A 19,476-nucleotide genomic window follows, 5' to 3' on the forward strand; every position below is an offset into this window, starting at 1 on the left:
TTTTTTTTTTTTTTTTTTTTAAGTTATATTATCTTGAAGCATTAAAAGGAAAAGGATTCTTGTCCTGTTTGGCTGGAAACCCCAGAACTGGCCATTACCTCTCTGTTCTCTCAGTGGAGGCTGTAAGAACTTGACATTCTCTGTAGGATACACCGTTTAAATTTCAAACAGCTTCTGTATCTTCTCTTTCCATCTAAAAGCTAGCACTTTAGTGACTTTTTAATCTTTCAGTAAATATATCTTGCGTATAAACTGCTGCTTATTAGAATTAAAGGTCAGCTATTAAAGATTAATGAATTTCAAATGTCATTTGACTGTATTGTCAATAGCAGGGAGCAGGCTTTCACCACTGGGGAAGCAGGCTACTATGGAGGTGGCATCAAATGTTATCATCAAAATATGCAGCCGCTTACTTAAATGTCCCTGTGTGTTGTGTGAATGGAGAAAATAACCTCTAAAGCCTAATCATTTTTGACATTTTAAAGTCTGCAATATTTATTTTGTAGTATAAAGTTATTGCAAATTTCACCTACTAAGAATGCTTACAGAAGAGAAAAATGCTGAATAAGAGGTTAGATTTCGTGACAAATTCGTTATTGAATAAGTTTTGCATATTTTTTTTAATCTAGGTAGTCTGACCTGATCTGATTCTGTACTTCATTTTTTTCAAATGTTGAGTTATTGCTGATATTTTCAATAAATGATTGTGCTTTCAGAGGAGAACTGATGTACTTCAGAACTAGACTTTTACGTACTGCATTTTGATTATTAATGTGGAATTTTAAAGCATTCTTGCAGCTTAATAGTGCAGTTGAAGACTTTAAAAAAGTAAATATTTGTTTTGTTGTTGCATGATTGTTCTAAAATTGAAAAGTTAGAAGAGAGATTGTGTTTGTTTTGCTTTTGAAATAATGTTTTTTTTTTCTCCAAAAGCCTTTTGTAACCATTTTATGTATTCTGTTTTATAACAAGTGGATAGACTTTACAGTTATGTGCTGTGCGGCCTGTCAATCAGTTCAGTCTGACAGCTGTCAATCACTGACACGCAAATATTATGGGATTCCCTAGTGAGGAAAGAATTGGTATCTCTGTGTGGTGACTTTAGCCTCCCGCAGTTCCGGTACTTTACATTTTTTTAGTTTTTTTCCTTGTGAAGTGATGAGAGTTGTACCTGCAATGTGTTAACTGCCAAAAAAAAAAAAAAAGACTTCTAAATACACCTGAAATATTTTCAGTCTTATTTTCCTTTGATTTTGAAAGTGTTTAAAACATAAAAGAAAATTTAAGGCATTTAACCTGAAGCTTTCTCAGTCTGTTTTAAAAGTCCAAAATCTTTATTTAAGGAGGATCAACTTCACAGAAATCTTTAACGTAAGGGTTTTAAATTATATAATGTTTTGATTTTGCTTCATGGAGTTATGGCTTATTGGATGGTGATGGAGCAGCTGGCTTTTCAGATCATTGTTTTTATTCACGTGGCTAATTTCAGTGAGTAAATACAACGCTAATACTTCTCGGGTGACAGAGACGAGGAAGTATGCGTGGGTTTGAGGATAGCGGCAAAGGGACCATGAGCTGGTGATGCTGACCAAGCTGCTGATGTGCTGTCCCAGGACACAGCATTGTTCCACGTCCTCGAGATGAGCTGTGCCAGCAGAGGAGCCTGATGTCCCACTTTACGGAGACTTGGGGAAACGTTCGGCTGCAAACATCCTGCAGCCCAATGTGCTGATGGCCGTCTTGACTGTCATCTATCCTGTATCAAGATCTCCTAACAGTTTTCATACATAATATTCTACTTAGTGGAGCTAGTTACTGTGTATAGATATACTAAACTCACAACAGTAAAGCTGTGATCTTAAAAGATTATTCCTTGGTGAGATGTTTTTGACTCAATTTTTTGAGAAGTTTTTGTCTTTTTTCCTTTTTTTTTTAAATTGAAAACCAAATTTCAATACTTGTACTGTATCCATTGTGGATGACTGAAGTTAAACCCATGCTTTAAGAGCATTAAAGGTCTGGAAGCGTCATTCGTTTTTCTCGGGAGGGAATTGGCTGTACTCTCCTGGTTTTCAGCTAAGTCGGTCGCTGGTGAAGCAGCAGATGGCCCAGCTGGCATCTCCGTACAGTAGTGCAGGAGCTGAGTAGTGAAAAAGCGCACGGCTGCTGAGGGAGCAAGGGGGGGCTGCTGCTGGTGGCTCCTGCAGAAGCATCTTCCTGCAGGTTGTGGTGTTCCTTCTTAGGTTTGGCTTTGTGTAGCAGCTGGTGCTTCCAGCAGTGTTGCGGGTATGCAATTTTTATCCGGTGGGATATATATGCATACATAACTTGTGCAGAGTGCTTCTGTTGGAAGTTTGAGATACCCTTACTTTATAGACTTCTGTAGTAACGTCTGGGAATTGTTTGATTTTTAACAAATATTTCTAATGCCATGGCTTAGAAAGCTTCATATTTTCGATACTGCATGCATGTTTTAAGATGTTTTGAAACAACAGTCTTAATTTTACGATGAATAAACGGTTTGCTTAGCATTTTGTTCAGCTACTTTAAGAAAAAGTGATGGTGCTGTAGATGTAGAACAACTTACCACTGGCACTAACCAGTTGTTTTCTAATCTCTGTTTACTATCTTAATCTCTCTGTTGAGATAGTAAAGAAAAAAGCCTATAAAGCCTTTTAAGTTTATATGTGAATATTGTGAAGAACTAAAATTGTCGGTGGGCAAGCCTGCAGAACGTTGGTTCTGATCTTCATTTCGTTCTTGCATTCTGTGACTAAACACACTTTTAGAAAATCGGGATGTGACAGTTCTCTGGCAAGCCAGAGTTTGTTTGCCTGTCCATCTGCTCACTTCCCTTATGAACCTCAGTGGTCTGGAGCTAAACTGCTTTTGGTAGTGGTTTTTTTTAAAAGGATGAGGAGATAAGTAGCAAAAAATGAATGGCCAACCTTCCTCCTAGGTTGCTGGGTTTTTTTTTTAATTAGTGTGCAATAAAGATGGATTTTGTTTTGTGGACCAGCAGGGTTTGGGATGCTGTGAAGGCAGCATGCTTCACCTTGCACGTGGAGTCCCTAGAGTCATTCCGTGGCACTCAGCGAGTGAGGCGAACCAGCCCCTTGCCTCTCTGCTTCGGAGAGATGGAGGCTTAAATGCCAAACCAGACTTCTAAGGAAATAAAAAGGAGAAAATACCTAGGTCCTAAAGTGCAGCAGGAACAGAGAGATCATCTACCCCAGAAAAAAGAGATGTAATAGAGGCACAGTAGTTGCTCTTGCAACTGCTGGTTCTGGGAGTTTGGATGAAAATGATGTTGCTAGTTGTCTTGAGATAAAAAAAAAGTAATATGATTGATCCTCTGGCAGCCCTTTGCGATACCTGCTGTTATGGACAGAGAGCTGACGTGCCATTTCCAATTGAAAAAGTAGACTAAAACATTTCCTGAAACTTTTATATATATGTGCATATCCATCTTAAATGTAATTTACTTAATTACCATATGTGGGTAATTCTTTATTGGTTAGATCCATCTTAAGAGATTACTCTTTATCAGCAGATCCAAGTATTTACCTCTGTTCATTGTACACTTGGATGATGAATCCATAAATATTTGTCTAGAGCCCTGCTTAAAACTGCATAGCTTCTGTAGTATTAATATGCAAAATGCTATAATGTACAGTCAGTAACTTGTTACTTTGAGATATATTTATATATATATAAAAAAGCTCAAAAAAGAAGCTTAAATTGGAGAAAAAGAATAAAAACTGTATTGGTGAATCATTCTTTAAAGAATATAGTTCAACTTAGATGTAGCAGATCTTCTTAATGTATCTGCTTTAGCAAAATTGTCCTAAGGGGAAGTGAATTTTAGATGCAGTTATGTCTAAATTCAGATTTTTAGTGATTTCTCTAAATTGTAATGGTATGTAATATTAATATGCTTCCCTCTGTTGGAGGTAAGTTGACTCCTTTTTTCGTAAGAGCAAACTGTTGGGTATCAAAATATCTTTCTCAAGCATTGTCTTTCTGTTTCTGTCTGTAAAACAGATCAAAATGGACTTCTTTGAACTACTGGCTAATCACCACCTGGACAGTCAGTCTCGCTGGAGCAAAGTGAAGGACAAAGTAGAGACTGACCCCCGTTACAAAGCAGTGGATAGCTCTTCACAGAGGGAGGACCTTTTCAAACAGTACATAGAAAAAATAGCTAAGGTATGCATGGGACATTCAGAAGTATAACTTAGGATGTTCTGCTGGTCGCATTGCTGTTAATGTGTGAAGTAACTAAGTAGAAGATAGACTAATACGTGCTTTAGTTGCATACTAAAGAAAATTCTAAACTATAGTTATTTGTAGAAGTACCCCAGAATGACAGCTTGAAACTTAGGAGTACTGTCTCTGGTGGTGCTGCTGCTGCAGATGTTCATGGTGTGTGTATGCATGTGTGCATACACACACACAATATTTGGGAGAATTTGTCCAGCAGAGCAAGAAAGGCAGAGACTCCTGTAAAGCCATTGATTGTAAAAATGGCTGTAAAACTTCAGAAAATACAGAAACCACGTTGATTACTTACTATCAGGATGACAGAGTTTCCTTTGCTGTGATGTTTTTTTATCAGCTGAGCTTCCTTCAGGAATATAGATGATTCATACACAGTTCCTTCACTGGTTCTTCTCTCTTAATCCAGTATTCCTACCTTTCTCCTCCAGGCAATTAGTGGTTGAGAATGTAAAACTGGGCTAACAAACAGTCATACCACTCTACCCCTGCCACCCCTTTATTCAGAGTTTGTCACTGTACACAAGAAACATGCTCCTGAGAAGAGTTTGTGATCAGCATTGTGACTAAGCTTCTCTTTCCCCCATATAAACCCTATACTGCTCCAATATAGCTGTTGAAGCAAAATTTTGTAATCCATAGATCTCAAATCACTTTTAAGTATTTTGTTCCAAGATGCCTTTAGTTTGATAACACTTTCATTTACTTACCTGTCTAGTGAAAATCTGAAAGGTGTTGTATTGTTTTATTGAGAAAAGTTTGTTCTTACATTTCAGAATTTAGATTCTGAAAAAGAAAAGGAGCTGGAAAGACAAGCTCGCATTGAAGCAAGTTTGCGTGAACGAGAACGGGAAGTCCAGAAAGCTCGTTCAGAGCAAACCAAGGAAATTGATAGAGAACGTGAGCAGCACAAACGGGAAGAAGCTATACAAAACTTCAAAGCGCTTCTGTCTGACATGGTGAGATATGGACGGGCTTTCTCAGCTTGTCAGTGCATTCTTTTTCGAATTGTTGCCCTATGTAAAAGCTTTTTGGCATTTGTAATTAAGTATATATAGAAATAGAATCCTGCTCTCTTCTCCCCGCTGCTTTCCACTCACTGTTGGGAGTTTTGCCTTGGTTGGAAGAGAATGCTTTGCATTTAGGGTTCACGTGCTGGCCTCTTGCCCAGGGAGTTAGTGGATAGCATTACTCCTGCTGTTTCTCTGGAGTGTCATGGGTGATGGCAGATTTTCAGTCATGCTACTGTAAACTTCAGTATGTCTGTTGCAAAATTAGATGTTGTTGACCATTAGGAATAGTCCCCTTATTTTTGCATTGTCTCTCTTCTTCATGCTCCAAACGCAGCGCCTTTGTCTTACCATTTCTCTGCTACATTATGTGTTTACTTTGTTCTGCTGGTCAAGCTAATCTGTGAGAGAGCAGTTCCTGTATGGCGAATGTCCTATTAAGAGGACAGGATTAGCAAAATGAGTTTTCACCAGTATGTGTACTATGCCCTTCCTCCCTGGTGTAAGATATGAAATCCAAACACGTTACTAGTGTTCAGTTCCACATTTCAACACTGAAATCTTTATAAGGGGGCAGGATATAAACGGCTCATCACTCTCATCTGCTGGTATAGCTAGTAACATAAAGCAACAGCTCCTTGAGGATGCTCTCTGGGCTAGAAGCAAAGCACTGCAAAGCTCCTAGTGCCTCTTTGGAAGTAATTATCTCTGAGGCTGCCTTTCCAGACCACTTACGGTTAATATAGTATGTTATGCACAGAGGAGGAGGGTGCTGGATTTTTCTTTTTGAGAGAATACTCAGCCAAGTCAGTGGGCTATCTCCATCCGCATTGGAACTGATGTAAAGTAATTCCTTCTGCAACTGCTTGTTTACTATTTGTGGGGAAGCTACAACAGTCTTTTACTTATAAGCTGTTTGGTTTTGGTTTGGGGAATTTTTTTAATCTTTAATTTGAACCTTAACGCAAAACAAGAGAAATAAAAAAAAAAAACCAACAAACAAAAACTTAAGTACGTAAGATATCAGTGAACTGTAGAAAAAATAGTTTAAAAATATAGTCATCTTTTGGCTCAGGTGCGTTCTTCAGATGTATCATGGTCTGATACCAGAAGGACTCTACGCAAAGATCATCGATGGGAATCTGGCTCCTTGCTAGAAAGAGAAGAGAAAGAAAAGCTCTTTAATGAACACATTGAGGCACTTACCAAAAAGAAGAGGGAACACTTTAGGCAACTTCTGGATGAAACTTCAGCGGTAAGAGCTGTATATATTCAAACTTCAAATCTTTGCTAGCCCATCGTGATTTTTCTGATTTTCTGTCACACAATCTGATTTGTTTGTTTTCATTTCCAGGGCCCCTTTGCTTCACCACTGTCTTTTCTTCTTCATAACAAAATTTGTGCATTATGTTTCCTTACCTGTTTATCTTGAGTGTTATTTTGATTTAACATACAGTTCATTTACATTTAAAATTCTAACCAGTGATCTCTTTATCTCCTGCAGGATGTTACATTTCTTCAACACTGAATTATTTGATACTCTTTACTATATGGCATCTTGCTCTTTCAGATATCCAGTGTGTTTGTCTAGTGAATATCAGTATATAATCTTACCAAGTTCATCTGTTTTGTTGTTCTCCTGCTTTATTTTGTGCTACTGAATCTGAACTTTTATTCTATGTAATGCTATGGAACTCTATCACCTATTCTGTATGTTGTGGGGTTTTAGGGAGGCTTGCTCTTTTTTAGTTATGTGCCAACTTCAGTGAGCTTTCTTTTAACCCGAAAGTTTTTACCTCATTTTTTTAATGCTTTAGTTAAAAGTCCGTAAGAACACTGGGCAGATTTTTGTGTGATAGAATACAATGAAAGACATGTAACTCTGAAGCAAGTTTTCTGTAGGTAATTTTTAACAACGCATTGATACACATAAATACCTACTAGAAAAAGATGTTGGGCTGTAAATGGTATTTGTGAGGACTTTGGTCTGAAAATGCCATCTCAAAATACTAAAGAAAAGTAAATACATAAAATCATCTACTTAAAAGTACTAATGTAGTAGTATAAATAATCAAAACCCAACACTTGAAAATACAGCAACAGCTTTGTCAGTGGATTTGGGAGATATTTAAAAGCTTCAGATGTAGTAATATTTACATTCCATATTCTTAGAATCTAGTTTTCTTTTAATTTACCTATTTTTGCTTTTTTTGAAAGATAACTTTAACATCAACATGGAAAGAAGTGAAAAAAATCATTAAAGAAGATCCAAGGTGCATTAAATTTTCTTCGAGTGACAGGGTAAGTGGTTTGCATCACTGTTGCTAACTTTTAGTATGGTGCAGGATATAGAGAAAGTAAGTTAATGGCTGCTGAAGTGGTTTCTGCTTTATGTGAACAGAAGTGTTATTGTTTAAATAAGTTTTTTAATTAACAATGTAAAAGATAAGGAAAAATATAATGTAATTATTGCTTATGTTCAGTATGTTTAAGTTGCATGAAGTATGTAATCTGCATTCAGTGTTTTAAGCTTATATTTTTTCTTTCAGAAAAAACAAAGGGAGTTTGAGGAATACATTAGAGACAAATACATTACTGCCAAAGCTGACTTCCGAACACTATTGAAAGAGACCAAATTTATAACGTACAGGTGTGTAGTATAATGTCAACAAAGGACTAATCTTTTTATTGTGCTTTTCCGTATAAGTGGCAACAAACTGATGACTGTTTTTTCTCCTAGCATAAGATGGTGGTGTCTAAGTTACATTTTTACAACTTTTCATAACCTGTCTAGAAAAAAAAAATGTCTGCAGCAGACTTTTTGCTTTATTTTGACATTGCTGCTGCTGACTTAACGAGTAATGAAAATCAGACTTAACACAGGTGTGAGGTTCTTTTTGGCTTTGGCATAGTATTCTGTGAATAGTACTCTGAGCTGTCAGGCATTAAATTCATTTTGTGGTGAGGGCCATCTCTCATGTTTGTATTAGTCCTTGGTTTAGACTCAGGAGGGATCAATACTGAAATGAGGACTCTTTCAGGATTTTGGAGTAGACAGCAAAGAAATATTGGCTTCATTGAAATTTTATTTTAAAAAAACATAAATAATTTGCCTGGTTTCTGTGGGAGGATTTAATTGAAAGGGTATGCCTTACAGGTGGGTAGATTTACAAAGCAGTTGACTTTTTCACTCAGTTACAGGGGATGGTAAGGCGGATACAGAATCTTGGGTATGCACCAAAACAAGTTTCCTGTCAGAAATTTGAGTTCACTTCAGAAGGAGAAAATGAAATTAAGTTCTTTGGATCCTAACAAACCACATGGTTCCCTTGCAGTCAGCACTGTAGTGTGTTGGAGTTCTGGTTTCAGGTGGTGCTGCTGTCAGTGAGCTGAGTGACAGTGCTCTAAGCTGGTGTGGCGGACACAGTCAGTTGGTCAAGCTGGATCGTAACTGAGACTCCCACATCCAAATCCTAATTATTTGCCTCATTTAGATGCTGAATGTAAAACTCTGATCTTTTTTTTTTTTTTTGTCCCCTCTAGGTTTTAGCATTTGTATAGTTTGTGTAGTGCTGTACAAGGCCATTGCAGCCAAACATGAGTCTTCCATGGTGCTTAGTTAATGTAGCACAAATGTAGGCAACAAGCCTTTATTTCCTGTGCATAGAGTACTGTTGACATGCCTAGTCCTGACCTAAAGTGGCATCTTTCTAGCTAAGAAGATACCCAGGTCTCCGCAGCCTTTCCCTGCTTTGCCTTTCCGTTGACTCTACCTGTGCTTTCTTACGGTGAGGGCAGCTTCTCTAAGCTTGTAGCAGCCACCACCAGGAGCAGGGTCAGTTCCCGGGGTGTTCTGTGCATCCTGCACCACTCTCAGGTGGTAATTCTTACGCTTGCTTTCAGATCCAAAAAGTTGATCCAGGAGTCAGATCAGCATCTGAAAGATGTAGAGAAGATACTACAAAACGACAAGCGATACCTGGTACTTGACTGCGTACCAGAAGAGAGACGCAAACTCATTGTGTCCTACGTAGATGACCTGGACCGTCGAGGCCCGCCTCCACCACCCACAGCTTCAGAGCCTACAAGACGAACAACAAAATAGTTATGAAATACTCTTAAGCCAAGAGTATCTATTAAATCAAAAAGCTTGCATGAGCCATCTGTCAAGTTTATACATATACATTACCGTGAATATATTGCAAAACCATCTGAGGAGCAGAGGAAGAAGCAGCATTTGTGAACATAAAATGGTCTCGGGGCTGGGGGAAGGGGGGATGACCAACAACGAAAACCTCACATTAAAGGTATTTATGAGTTTCTTTGGGGCACGACTGACAAAAATCCGAACACGTGGGCTGTGTTTGGTAACTTCAGGTCTCGGAGCAATGCAGTATCTGTATATGAGGTGTGAGTGTCTGATATTTGGAGGCATTCTTCTCAGCAGTGTCACACATGTGAGTCTTAAGGATGATCACGCTTGTGGTTTGAACTTGTACTACGTGTGTGCCGCCAGCTTCCTAATGGTTACCCGCAGTCCCTGGCTGAGGAGGTGAAATACTGTCTGATAGCTTAAATTATTGATTACTGAAGACCGCGTTCTGGAAACACAAGTCCCAATTCTCTGATTCCTCTCACCCTTGTAAATGGAACAAAATCCATTAAAGCCAGAGTTAAAACTGAGAGAGGAGAATTATAACTAAGAGACCAAATTAAATTTGTTCACAGGTCTGCTTTTTTCCTTACCCTATCCATGAATTAGAAGCAAAATCAGGTTGCTCTGCCCAAGTGAAGATTTATCTAGTAATTTTTACTCGAAGTTGGAAACACTTGGTAAATAACAGTGGTTACTGGAGCAGAACAGGACGGTTGTATAAACACATTTTTATTTACGATAAAGTGATCTTTACATACTTCTGGATTAGACTGTGGATTTCCCCTCTGGGCAATTCTTGTAAACTATACTCCTGTTTTGAATGTTAAACTTGTGTTTCTAAAGTTTAATTTTGAAATGTTGGGATTGTTCAGTTTATGTATTTGAACTACAATAAACCAACCCTTTTTATATATGGATTGTACAGGCCTAATACCAGTTTTTGTTGGATTTTGTTGAACTTGTAAATTCACAAGTAAAGCAAACAACGGAAGTCATATCACCTAGATTCTTGGCTGCATTTGGCAAAACAGTACCTGTGGCACTGTGTGACATTGGATTACGCTTCAGCAGCAGCATTCAGGTCAGCATATGTGCTATGGGGTGCCAGGCAAAATTATTTTCTAGTTTAGTTCTTTAGTTTTTTGCTTAAATATGAGACGGTAGGGATGGCGGTGTCAAAGTATTTCCTTCTATTTCTTCTGTATTTGACATGGATATCTTCCTCTGAGTTGAGGGGTGGGGAAGGATTGGTTCTTCCATGTGCTGCCCAACGGCTGCTGCTGATGAACTTGTGTTGGCAAGTTAGACCCTCAGCATGGTTTTCTTAATTTTTAACAAATTCTTCATGTACTTGAATGCCAGATGTCTTAAGAATTTTGGATTGCCTGCTTCAGGCAGATGGGTTTCATATTTATTTATTCACATCTCAGAACAGGATTGAGGGACACCAGGGGACACAAGGAACTGGTGCAGGAACACAGTACAAGGTGAGCAGAAAGGGTTTTGCCAAGGACAAAACATCAAGGTGTTTGCTGCGATAACATCAATTCAGAAAAAAAGCGTTGGTTCTGCACTGAGCTTCCCAAAGCCGGACCTGTCCTTCACAGGCTCCTGCCCGTGGTGGGGGTGGCGGGCAGGGTGGGCAGGCAGGGCGGCCTTTGCTTTCACCAGCCAACGCTGAGCTGAGCGCTGGCACCGTGTGGGTGCTGGATGCAAACCCCACAGCTGCCCTGCTCCGCTGCAGCCACTGTGTGTGCCTGTCACCAGCTGGATCACTACTGGACAAACAGAACAGCAAGAGTGGTTTTTAATTTTAAACTTCCTTAGTTTGTTCATAAAAATGAAGATTTTAAGAGTCTACTAAGCCGCAGCACAGGAAGGTTTTGGCAGTGAAGGGTCAAACAACTCCAGCAGACAGCAGTGATGCTAACAGACAGGTCAGGTCATTTTGGTGGTCAGCTGCCGACAGCACGGAGTCCTCTGAACCCCCAGGACACAGGGGGACCCCACAGCCATCCCTGCACCCAGCAGGGTCCATCCATGCCCACCAGCCTGCACGGTGCCCTTGTGTCTCCTCGAGTGCCCTCTGGGAAACAATTCTGTGGCCACATCTGGGATGCAGAAGGTGCCCAGGGTAGGATGCTGGTGGTGGGAATTGTGGCAACGCGTCCCCTCCCTGTGAGAGCACGATGTAGCCCCGCTCTGCCAGTAAATGAATTTTTCACTCAGCTTAACATGTCCCTGCAGGAAGCCATGCATTTTTTATGGCTGTTTTAAAATATGGTTGACTTGTTCATTAAATGGATAAGATTGCTATTAATTTTAATTTATCTTGTTTATGGAGACCAGATGTTCATTAACATTTATTTATCTGCTTATTCTGTGGATAAAGCAATTATGCCTAACGTATCAGGCCCCTGGTAGGGGGGTGCTGCTGTTGCAGCCACAGTGATACTGCTGGAGGATGCGCTGGCGATGCTGTCACCATGACATTGTGGAGCTGGTCCCTTGCCCCTGCAGCATGGTCCCCTGTGTCCCCCAGCAGCAGGGACAGTCCATGGGATCCTCTTCCAGAGAGGAGGCTGGGTATAAGGGATGCTGACAACTTTTCTAGCACCTTCACCGTTGCAGCCCTGCTGTCAGGCTGCTGCTGTGGCTGAGTGCTCACAATAGGCTGGCAGAGCAGGATTTAAATCTAAGAATGCTTAGGAAAGGGAAAGAAATTCAAATTTTGAAAAGCTGGAGTCATTTCTGGGATAAGGAGCTGCAGTCCGTCACTGGTGGGAGGGCCAGTCCCAGTCTCGGGCTTCAGTTTCTTTTGGCACCGTGTTGCTGTTTCCAGCTGCTAAGCACAGACCTGGCACCGCTTGACAGTTTCTTCTTCACTCTCCTGCTTCAGGAGCCAGGACTGAACCCAAGGCTTCCCGAGGGATCTCGGCCGCCCTTGCAAGCAGCAGTAAACCATGGTAGGACACCCAACTCCCGCTGTAGTTTTCAACATTAAGCAGGTATCAACTCAGCAGCGCTATTCCTTGTTGCTTTCTTCACGTTCATTCCACAAGCTTTAGAAAAAAAGTTATTTTTCCCATGTGTGATGTGTGGCTGCCGGCCTGCCATGGGTCCAGCCATGCACACCGGGTGAGCGGGTGCCTTCGCGATGGCATTTCGCCTTCCTACCCTGCCGAAGCTGAGCTGTGCTCAGGTGCCTGGCCTGGCATGAACTGAGGTGTGTGGGAGCAAGCCAGGGATTCACAGCAAAGAAAGTGATGGTGCAATAGGTCCTTCCAGAAAACTGGGAAGAAAAGACTATTTATTATGAATTTTGTGATTTTACTTTGATGCCATGGCTCACTGTGCCATGGGAGGGTGGCTGTTGCTGAGCAATGATTATGGTCAGTGGCTAATGACAGTCACAGAAGTGTAATTTTATCACAACTCACCTTCACTTGTGAGAGAGAATAAGAACTTCCAGTCCCAAATAATCTGTTTAAAATTTAATTTTGAGCTGATATGCACTGGTCTTCTAACGATACTTCACTGATACGCCATTTCTTCCTTGGCACAGGCATGCCAGCAGCAGACTGGGCTGCACAGAGGGGTGACCGTGGCCGGGGGGGGACCGGACCCAGCTCAGACGTGGCCCTGAGCAGGCTCTGCAGCAACGCAGGAAAGAGCTGTGATGGGAAAGGGAGGATGCGTTCAGTGGGACTCTGACATGGGACCTTTTGAATACTGTCCCAAAGGACTTGGAGGTGCTGGAAGGACGTGGGGGACTCCAGCTGTCATGAAGAGAAGCATCATGGATGCAGCTGCAGGAGACCTCGTGCCCCACACCAGGAGTCCAGCACCTTCGTGCCTTGTAGAGCAGCCAGGCTCAGCTTTGATCTCAGCACCTGAAGGGGTAATGCCACAACCTTTTAAAATGCTTGGAAATGAGAGCTCTGTGTTTCGGGCACCCCCTCCCACCCCTTGTAACCCCATTGACAGCAGCACGGCCTCAGCAGTGACTGGTCCTTCTGTGAGCTTAGTCTCTGGTGCTCTACACATAACCTGTTTTCCACAGAGGTAAAAACAAATGTGGCTGTTTTAAATGTCAGAAGCCTTGCTGGAAATTTTGAAGAGCTCTCTGGGTATCCAGGACTTACCCAGAGGCTCTTTGGAAGAAAATGCTTACAGTGCCGCCTTCAGCTGCCCCGCTTGGACATGCACTGCACACTGAGGAATAAAGCCAGGGCCTGAATCCATGCACATTTTACTAGATTAAGGTCACACAGTTAATGTGAAGGTAAATGAGTGTCTGTTTGAATAACATTTCCTTGACAGTATAATCCATGCCCTGCAGCTTCTAATTAGGTGCTGCTGTTTAAATTCATCACTAAGAACAGCAGAGAATCAGCACACGGACTGCAGAGGAACTGACAGGTCCTTTTAATGCTTTATCGAATAATGGGATTTGTCCTGCCTAAGAGGGTGACATGTTAGACACTCCCAATGATTTACCATCGACAACAGCCCTCCCACATTCACCCCATGTGCCCCTTCCCATCCAGTACGGCATGTAGGGCTGGCATGGCACGGCACGGCAGGGCACAACGCGGCACAGGCAGAATAGGGCTCACCTTTGCCATGCCCATCCTCGCACCATGCCACGCACAGTGCAGCAGATCTTTGCACAGGTCAGGGCAGACAGTACAACAATAACTGCTAACCTGCGGCTCACCTGGGCAAGCTTTTCTGCCTCAGATCCTGCTTTAGGTTTATTGTAAAGCTAACTCAGCTATCAGCAGTGATTTCAAATGGAAAATAAAACCAGATTCTTCCTGAAAAGCACTGCAGGATCTGCTGTTCCCCGTGCCGGGTGGTGGAGGGTGAGCCATGACCTTGGTCTCTGTGATGGATCGGAGCTGTTGGTGTGGGGTCCAGGCACTGCTCTTCACTGCTGTAGGGAGTTGCCCAACCTGCACTGGAGCAGGAGGGAGCAAGAGGAGCCCCAGCTGCCCTGTGTCCTCCCCAGCTCCTCTGCAGCACTCCCCGAATGCGAGGGGGCAAGTTTCAGTGAAACTGCCCATCCTCATCACGACTAATTGGCTGTCAGTGTCTGTATGGAGGCAACAAGGCAATGAGCTCTGCAGCCACCAGGATGCCAGCACGGACCTGCAGCATCTCACCTGAGCCCTGGCCGGGGCAGGGAGAAGGGGTCAGCCCACACCTCCTATCACTGACCTGCTGGCTTCAGCTGAAATGCTGCTCAAGGACAGGTGGATGATAGGATCAGTAACTATATATGTATTTACTGCCAAGCCTGTGTGTGGAGCTAAAGCTGTGTTTGGTTTCTGTGAGATACAGTGTTTGATGAGACTGCTGAGGGTGAGGGCTCAACAATCCACCCAGAGCAGCTCCTTTATGGGCATGAATATCCCCACGATCCATCCATTCCTGCAAATGTCATGCAAAGGGGAGTCCAGCTCCTGTTAGCCAGTGGCTCCGGCTTGTGGCAGAGACACCCTGGATAAATGGAAGTGCTCATCTCCTGCCTCACTCTGCTGAGCCAGCCCAATGCCAGGTAGAGTTTCGACGGGGTCCAACTCGTTCCCCAGGCACTGTCACCGGACAGAAGGTCCAGCAGCTCCATTTTCCAGAGGCCAGGCTGCAGGGTAAGAATAATAGCCCTTGTCACTCCATATAGCCCTGTTATTGGAGATATTTAGTGCTGAGGTTGGGCCACGGGGCTAATATCTGGGATGTGATAATGTTGCTCCCTGCATGAGTGAGCAGGACATCGATTGCGGGCTGTCAGGCGGCAGCCTGCCCCTCAGACACCGCCTGCGCCGGGCAGCACCCCACACACGGCATCATCCAACACTGCTCGCATGGCATGCACGCTGCCCCTCAATACAGCATCCCTTAGTACTCTCAAATGCCCCTCTACTGCTGCAGAAAGCATTCAGGATTTTTGCTTTCTGCACATCAAGGGCCATCATGAGTGACTGCTTCACTGACTGATGTAGAGCTCAATTGCAGTTACTGAATACAACTGGTTCCCAGCCTGGTTACGGGCATCTCCCCTCCTCGGTGCCCCTCAAGCTCCTGTCACTTTTGCCTTGCTGCTGCAGGCTGCAGATGAGCAGAAGGGACTGTTTTAAAAGAAAGCAATACCCCAAGCCTATCCACCCCACTGCACGTAGCCAAGCCGTGAACAGGGAATTAATGCCTCCCTGGCATCTAAGTGCATGGTGGGGGCTCCGCCACTTGCAGGGTTGTGCTGATGGCGGCTGCCGCACCAGGCAGCCCCCCGGGACGAAGCACAGGCATGGCCAGCCACGGCGGCTCCTCCCCAGCACATCCCCTGCGCGGCACCAGCACCAGCCATGGTGTGCACCCCGCCCCTTGCTTCACCCTGGCATCTTTGGGAGCTACTGCACTCTCCCACAGGGCAACACGGCACCTGTGCAGAAATGAGGCAAACAGCACCTTCCTCTCGTGGGAAAGGCCACTGACCCTGCTGGGCTGCGAGCAGGGCTCTGTGTGCGTGGCTGCACCGGGGAGAACAGCAACCACCTACAACAGATGGGCACAACACCAAGCATCCCTCCGTATGGACGATCACCGTGAATTTCGTAGACACGATTTCTGGGTAAGTGGGTGCAGGATGCCGTTGGACAGCGTGGTTTCCAAAAGCAGGTATTCTTCCTGGCTGAGGCTGGTGGCAGTCGCTCCGACATGGCTGCGACCTCCCCAGCACTACGGCCCATGCCGTGCCCAGCCCTGCACCAGCCCTCCCCACCCATGCACAAATGCATCCTAAGCGGGACAGGCCCATGGGTGACAAAGCCACAGCAATACCTGCCTTCCGCAGCCACTGGACAAGGAGGTGACATCCCACTTTATGCATCCCTGGGTTCCCACACCCCCTCCCAGTGGCAGATGTGGGACTGGCGGGACGTTTGCTCAGCCCCACCACAGCCCAAGGATTGACCCTCGCCATGGTGCGTCCAGCTGGATGGGGAGGCTGTATTCCCACTCACTGGTCTCCAAATTATCCACTGCCCTGATGTCCTCTAGCCTCAGCAGGGATGCAGAATCCCTGGGGTCTCGGGGACCCCCTCAACCATCCCTCATCAGCACAGACCTGGCAGCCAACCTCTGACCAGGGACCTTCTTCAGACACCATCTGGGTGCCACAGAGCTACCATCACCCACCATGCAAGAGGCACAAGCAGCGACTCCACACAAAGACACATTTGGGACAACTTTACTTCTGATACCAGAGTGCAGGCTTTCTTTACAGGAACCAAAAAAGAACATTTTTTTTTTTTTTAAAAAATGGTTCATTTACTCTTGCTATTTTTTTTTTTACCATTTCATTTTTAAAAAAAAAGTTACTCCTGAAAGCCATCGCTTGTAATAAATTTATAAGCCAGTGCACTTTGTTTTTTCCCTTGTGTTCACTCCTCTGAAGGCAGCAAGCTCTCCCCGCTGCTGCCCTGTGCAGGTCTGCGAGGCGGGGATGGGGCGCCCCAGCAGGTCAGCACCCCAAGGATCCATCCCAGGGGCTGGGGCAGCAGCCTCCCCTGGCCCGGGGCCCAGCCAGGGTCCCCACCGCTGCACAGCTCCTGGTTTTCCGCACAGTCCCTGCGCTCCTTGAGTAAGCGGCAGTTCGTCTCCCTTGTCGGGTGTAGGAGCTGGGAGGCCATCATGGGACACGCTGGGAATCCTCGTGGTGCCTCGCAGAGAGGCTGTCCCAAGAGAGCACTTTGCCCTTAGAGAGTCGTGTAAACATCCCTGCAAGGATGCAGGCGCTGGTAGGATGCCCGCTGCCCCAGCGGAAGGGATGCACAGCAGGGCCACCCTTACGGAGCCACTTCTAAAGTGACAGTGTTCAATTTTTTTAATTGACTATTTGTTCATCTGCTTTTTGTTGCAGGAGCAGTTTTCAGATTGACTGAAAATTAAGTAGCTCTTTTTTTTTTTTTTTATGGAACAGTTGCTCAGGTAAAAGAGGGCCCTGAACAATCTTTAGAGTAGAAAGGGGCAGCCTTGCCATGCAAAGAGGAAGAGTTATTGTTTTTATTATTATTATCATTATTATTATTATAATGTAGGATGACAGACAGCCTCTCTCTGAAGCAGTCAGGTGATAACAGCAATATATGGTTGGATTCTTTTTTAGAAGGTCATAAATTAGCAACTTATACGTTATCTTTAAAAAAATCAAATAAATAAAGAGAGAGAGAGAGAGAGACAGTCACAACATGCAAGAGCTTACAACAAACAGAACAAGTAAAAATGACCAAAGCAAAAGACAAGAAATGCAGAAGAAAAGCCCAGGTTCAATTTGGTTTGCAATCAATGCAGTTTGGAAGCATCATTTACAAAGGTATTTCATATACCAAAAAAGGCACCACAGTATCTACAAAGCCAAATCCTCAGGAGAGTTTCTGTGGGGTAGGGGGAAGGTAGGAGCCTGGCTACAGCAGACACATCTCTGTGCGCAGCAGATCCCCTCTTATAAGCTTGTCCATTGCAAATCTGAACTTTTCCATTTTACATTTGGTTTTGCTGTCTCTGTTGGTGAAAACACAAAATAATAATAATAAAAAGACAAAGGTGAAAAATGGCAGAGGGGATGACATTCTGATCTTGCAACATAACAGGTGGAATATTTCTAGGACCAAGTTTAAAGCAATCAGAGCGGGACTGCTGTAACTAGAGCCCCTGAAGGGCAGTGTGTGCCCCCGCACACACCGCACGCCCCCCTCCCTGTCTCCTCCCCAGCCGACTGCTGACAGCCCACACTGCCGCATCACCATGCTCATCCATCTGCAGACAGTTACAGCCACCCCAGTGCCGCCTGGGGACACCGGGATAGCAAAAACCTAACACCTCCCCAGCTGCCCCACGTTACATCTTAGCTCTCAACACATAAATAAAGAGAAATCTGGTGTCTGCTGGCTGTGCCCCGCACTGCCCCAGGTGCCAGGGGGTGCAGGAGTGCTCGCCTCTGCACAACTGCTATCTGCAGAGCATAACTGAACAAAGGAATAGGAAGGAAAAGGAAAAAAAAAAGAAAGAAAGAAAAGAAACATTTGAAATCTTGTGTTTACTAGTATTCAGTACATGAGATTCCTAAAGAACAACTTGTCCTCCTAGTTAACCTTGTCCTGGAATATATACAGGTTATTTGTTGCTGCCACGGCAATGATATTCTCGGAGGGGTGCCAAGCTGTATGCAGGATCTTTTTGCTAAAGTCCAGACTGTCCACGCTAATTTCGTCTTTCCTCCGCTTGCCGCCCACACAGACCTTGCGGGGCTTGAGGATGGCGCGGGGTTTGCTGTTCTCCCGCGAGGCCTCCAGTGTCACGTCGCGCTTGGTGTTGCGGTCGAACATGCGGAAGAAGTTGTTGTAGGAGCCGGTCATGATGACGCTGCGAGGAGGGAAGAAGGACAGGTCACTGTGCGTGGCCCCGGCCCCCGCCACCCACCCAGCTGCGATACCCCAGACCTGCCCAGCACAGGCCCCACAGGACATGGGGGCACAACCAAGATGCCAGGCAGCTTGTGCCCCCTCCTGCACCAAAAGGCTCAGGCTCTGCCGGTGAAGCCATGTCGCTGTGTCCTTCTCCTTAACCCAGGGAACGTGCATGGGAGAGGCAATTCCTTTCAGGATAACAATGCGTACAGAGATCAGTCTTTATGGTGACTATTTAGCTGACCTGAACTGAATGATTTTTCACACCTTTTTAGGGGCAAACTGCCTCGTGACTAGAGGCAGAATGAATATCCAGAGGCATAATGAGATTTGGATTAGATTTGGAATTTCGGCTTCAGACCCAGTTGTGCCTCATTAACTTGCTCTGATGGTTCAGAGGAAGAAATGTGGCAATCCTGCCATGTCAACTGGTCTTGCATGCTTTCTGCCACCTGGTTCAGTGTGCTTGATGCGTGGGTAGTTGTCATCCCCAGATTTGGGCAATCGGGAGCGAAACGCATCACCACCCTCCTCCAGGTGTGGGTGAAATGGAGACAGGAAC

The 19,476-nt window shown here is 44.2% G+C and overlaps 3 protein-coding genes across 12 annotated transcripts in view; 1 reads left to right on the forward strand and 2 right to left on the reverse strand.

The window, feature by feature from the left end:
• The window catches only part of TCERG1 (transcription elongation regulator 1), a 34,521-nt gene extending 24,160 nt beyond the window's left edge, over positions 1-10,361 (forward strand). For all 7 annotated transcript variants that reach the window (XM_069772396.1, XM_069772397.1, XM_069772398.1 and 4 more), the window contains 6 exons: positions 4,045-4,209; positions 5,055-5,237; positions 6,364-6,543; positions 7,506-7,589; positions 7,838-7,938; positions 9,192-10,361. In XM_069772396.1, the coding sequence (XP_069628497.1) occupies positions 4,045-4,209; positions 5,055-5,237; positions 6,364-6,543; positions 7,506-7,589; positions 7,838-7,938; positions 9,192-9,393 (915 nt within the window). In that variant the 3' untranslated portion in view covers positions 9,394-10,361. The remainder of the gene's footprint in view (positions 1-4,044; positions 4,210-5,054; positions 5,238-6,363; positions 6,544-7,505; positions 7,590-7,837; positions 7,939-9,191) is intronic.
• LARS1 (leucyl-tRNA synthetase 1) overlaps positions 1-19,476 on the reverse strand; it is a 349,414-nt gene that overhangs the window by 118,932 nt on the left and 211,006 nt on the right. The window lies entirely within an intron of this gene.
• The window catches only part of PPP2R2B (protein phosphatase 2 regulatory subunit Bbeta), a 115,981-nt gene continuing 113,185 nt past the window's right edge, over positions 16,681-19,476 (reverse strand). For all 4 annotated transcript variants that reach the window (XM_069772406.1, XM_069772403.1, XM_069772404.1 and 1 more), the window contains one exon: positions 16,681-18,870. In XM_069772406.1, coding sequence (XP_069628507.1) covers positions 18,591-18,870 — 280 coding nt within the window. In that variant the 3' untranslated portion in view covers positions 16,681-18,590. The remainder of the gene's footprint in view (positions 18,871-19,476) is intronic.

The sequence above is a fragment of the Haliaeetus albicilla genome, chromosome 27 (assembly GCF_947461875.1).
Source record: "Haliaeetus albicilla chromosome 27, bHalAlb1.1, whole genome shotgun sequence".
Taxonomy (NCBI): Eukaryota; Metazoa; Chordata; class Aves; order Accipitriformes; family Accipitridae; genus Haliaeetus; species Haliaeetus albicilla.